Source organism: Apis dorsata, unplaced genomic scaffold (assembly GCF_000469605.1).
Source record: "Apis dorsata unplaced genomic scaffold, Apis dorsata 1.3 scaffold_174, whole genome shotgun sequence".
In the NCBI taxonomy this organism is placed as follows: Eukaryota; Metazoa; Arthropoda; class Insecta; order Hymenoptera; family Apidae; genus Apis; species Apis dorsata.
In genome coordinates, this window is record NW_006263462.1 from 419,865 (window position 1) to 421,441 (window position 1,577).

The following is a 1,577-nucleotide window of genomic DNA, read 5'->3' on the forward strand; positions in this document are numbered from 1 at the left end:
CACAGCGAGTTCTAGTGGCTTTTTCCCATCGTTTCTTTGGTAGCCAACTGTACCAGAGAGAGGAAGAAAGAGAATGAGAAAGAAAGCAAAATAGAGTAAGCGTATACACGGTTATTGAAAAAGGAAAGTAATACTTTAAGTTGAGAAAGAGAAGTCAGGGTTCAAGCTTCGTTCCTTCCAGCTGGCCTAGCACGGCAAAGGAGGCCTTGTCGCGCGGCTGCTCGTTCGGTCAATGTCTTCTCTTTCTTCCTCACTCTTCCTCTCTACCTTCCTCGTCGTTCCCCTCTCTTCTCTTTTCATCCCCCACTTTCTACTCGATTTCTCCCCCTCTCTTTTGCTCCCTTCACCAGTACCTCGCTCACTGCCTCTTTCATTCTCCCCACTATTCGTGTGCTGCATCGCGCACACGAGACATGGTGCTGCTTGTGAATCCTACTGTCATCTTTGCAAACGCCCGTCTGTCTTAAAGAGCTTAAATTCGGATAAAGTTGATCTAACACGAACGTATATCTGATAGATATTCTCTATTTCAAGAATAACGGAATCTGCGTTTATTACGATAACGGTATTTAGGTGCACATAGGGGAAACTGAGAGAAAAAAACCAGGAGGAGGGGGCAGAGCGCCACCCGTTCAGAAATGTGCACTGACATCGCGGTTTAAAGGCACCGACGGAAAGGCGTTCTCATACGGCTTTTTCTACTGTGCGCGTAGAAGTTTCTATCTTATGCTTCTTACACGAGCTTGATGATTCGCTGATATTTCTAGTGATAAAAAAATAAATTATCTAACTTATTTATATGCAAGTGTAAACCTGTGGCAAAAATCGTGACGTGTTTACCATACGTGTTGAATATAATTATTTGCTAGTTGATCAAACTTTATACGTGTTGAATATAAACGGATATTTCAACGGAATATACTAATATTCCAAGTTTATTAAGTACAATGAATGGTCACCAGGAATGAAATTTGATTATTTTAATTTCCGCCTGTGCAGTTAGCGATTGCACAAAGCTATCGTAAGAATTATATTACATTTATCACGATACCTGCTTGCAACAGCATCCTCAATTTCATGTAAATAAGGCCTGTTCTCTTAGAATGAACTCTTGCATTCTTAAAAATATATTTTTTAATCATTAAACTTATATTAAACTCCATATTATATTTCAATGTTTTCTATTTCTAAAAATAAATATTAAATTTTTGTCGAAAATAAAAAAACTTAAAATTAAAAAATAAATTTTTTTAACAAATATAATAAATAAAATTTTTTTTATTTCTTATGTATTTCATCAAACAAAAATGTAATTTAAAATTTTTTATAATTTCAGAGTGCAATAAAGCTAGCTGGCAAAAATAATGTCAAAAAATTACATACATTACTATCAATAGTGGAAGAGAAACCAAAGGTGGATATAGGACAAAATAATAGACACAACGAGCATCACATCAAAAATCATTTCAAGCATAACCATTATACACACAATTCCATACTGACACCTTCTACGATAAACCAGGTAATTCTTTTAAAAATCATGTGTAATTAATATTTTTAATAAAAAAAAAAAAAAA

The 1,577-nt window shown here is 35.0% G+C and overlaps 1 protein-coding gene and 1 long non-coding RNA gene across 2 annotated transcripts in view; one reads left to right on the plus strand and one right to left on the minus strand.

The window, feature by feature from the left end:
* LOC102681368 lies at positions 1-750 on the minus strand. Its single transcript, XR_421560.2, has 2 exons — positions 135-750; positions 1-47 (listed from the first exon to the last, which is right to left on the minus strand). It is a non-coding gene; the product is annotated as an uncharacterized LOC102681368 (long non-coding RNA).
* A 741-nt stretch (positions 751-1,491) lies between these two features.
* The window catches only part of LOC102677750 (autism susceptibility gene 2 protein-like), a gene marked incomplete at its 5' end in the record, with an annotated part of 5,685 nt that continues 5,599 nt past the window's right edge, over positions 1,492-1,577 (plus strand). Inside the window, one exon of the mRNA XM_031509767.1 lies at positions 1,492-1,529. Coding sequence (XP_031365627.1) covers positions 1,492-1,529 — 38 coding nt within the window. The remainder of the gene's footprint in view (positions 1,530-1,577) is intronic.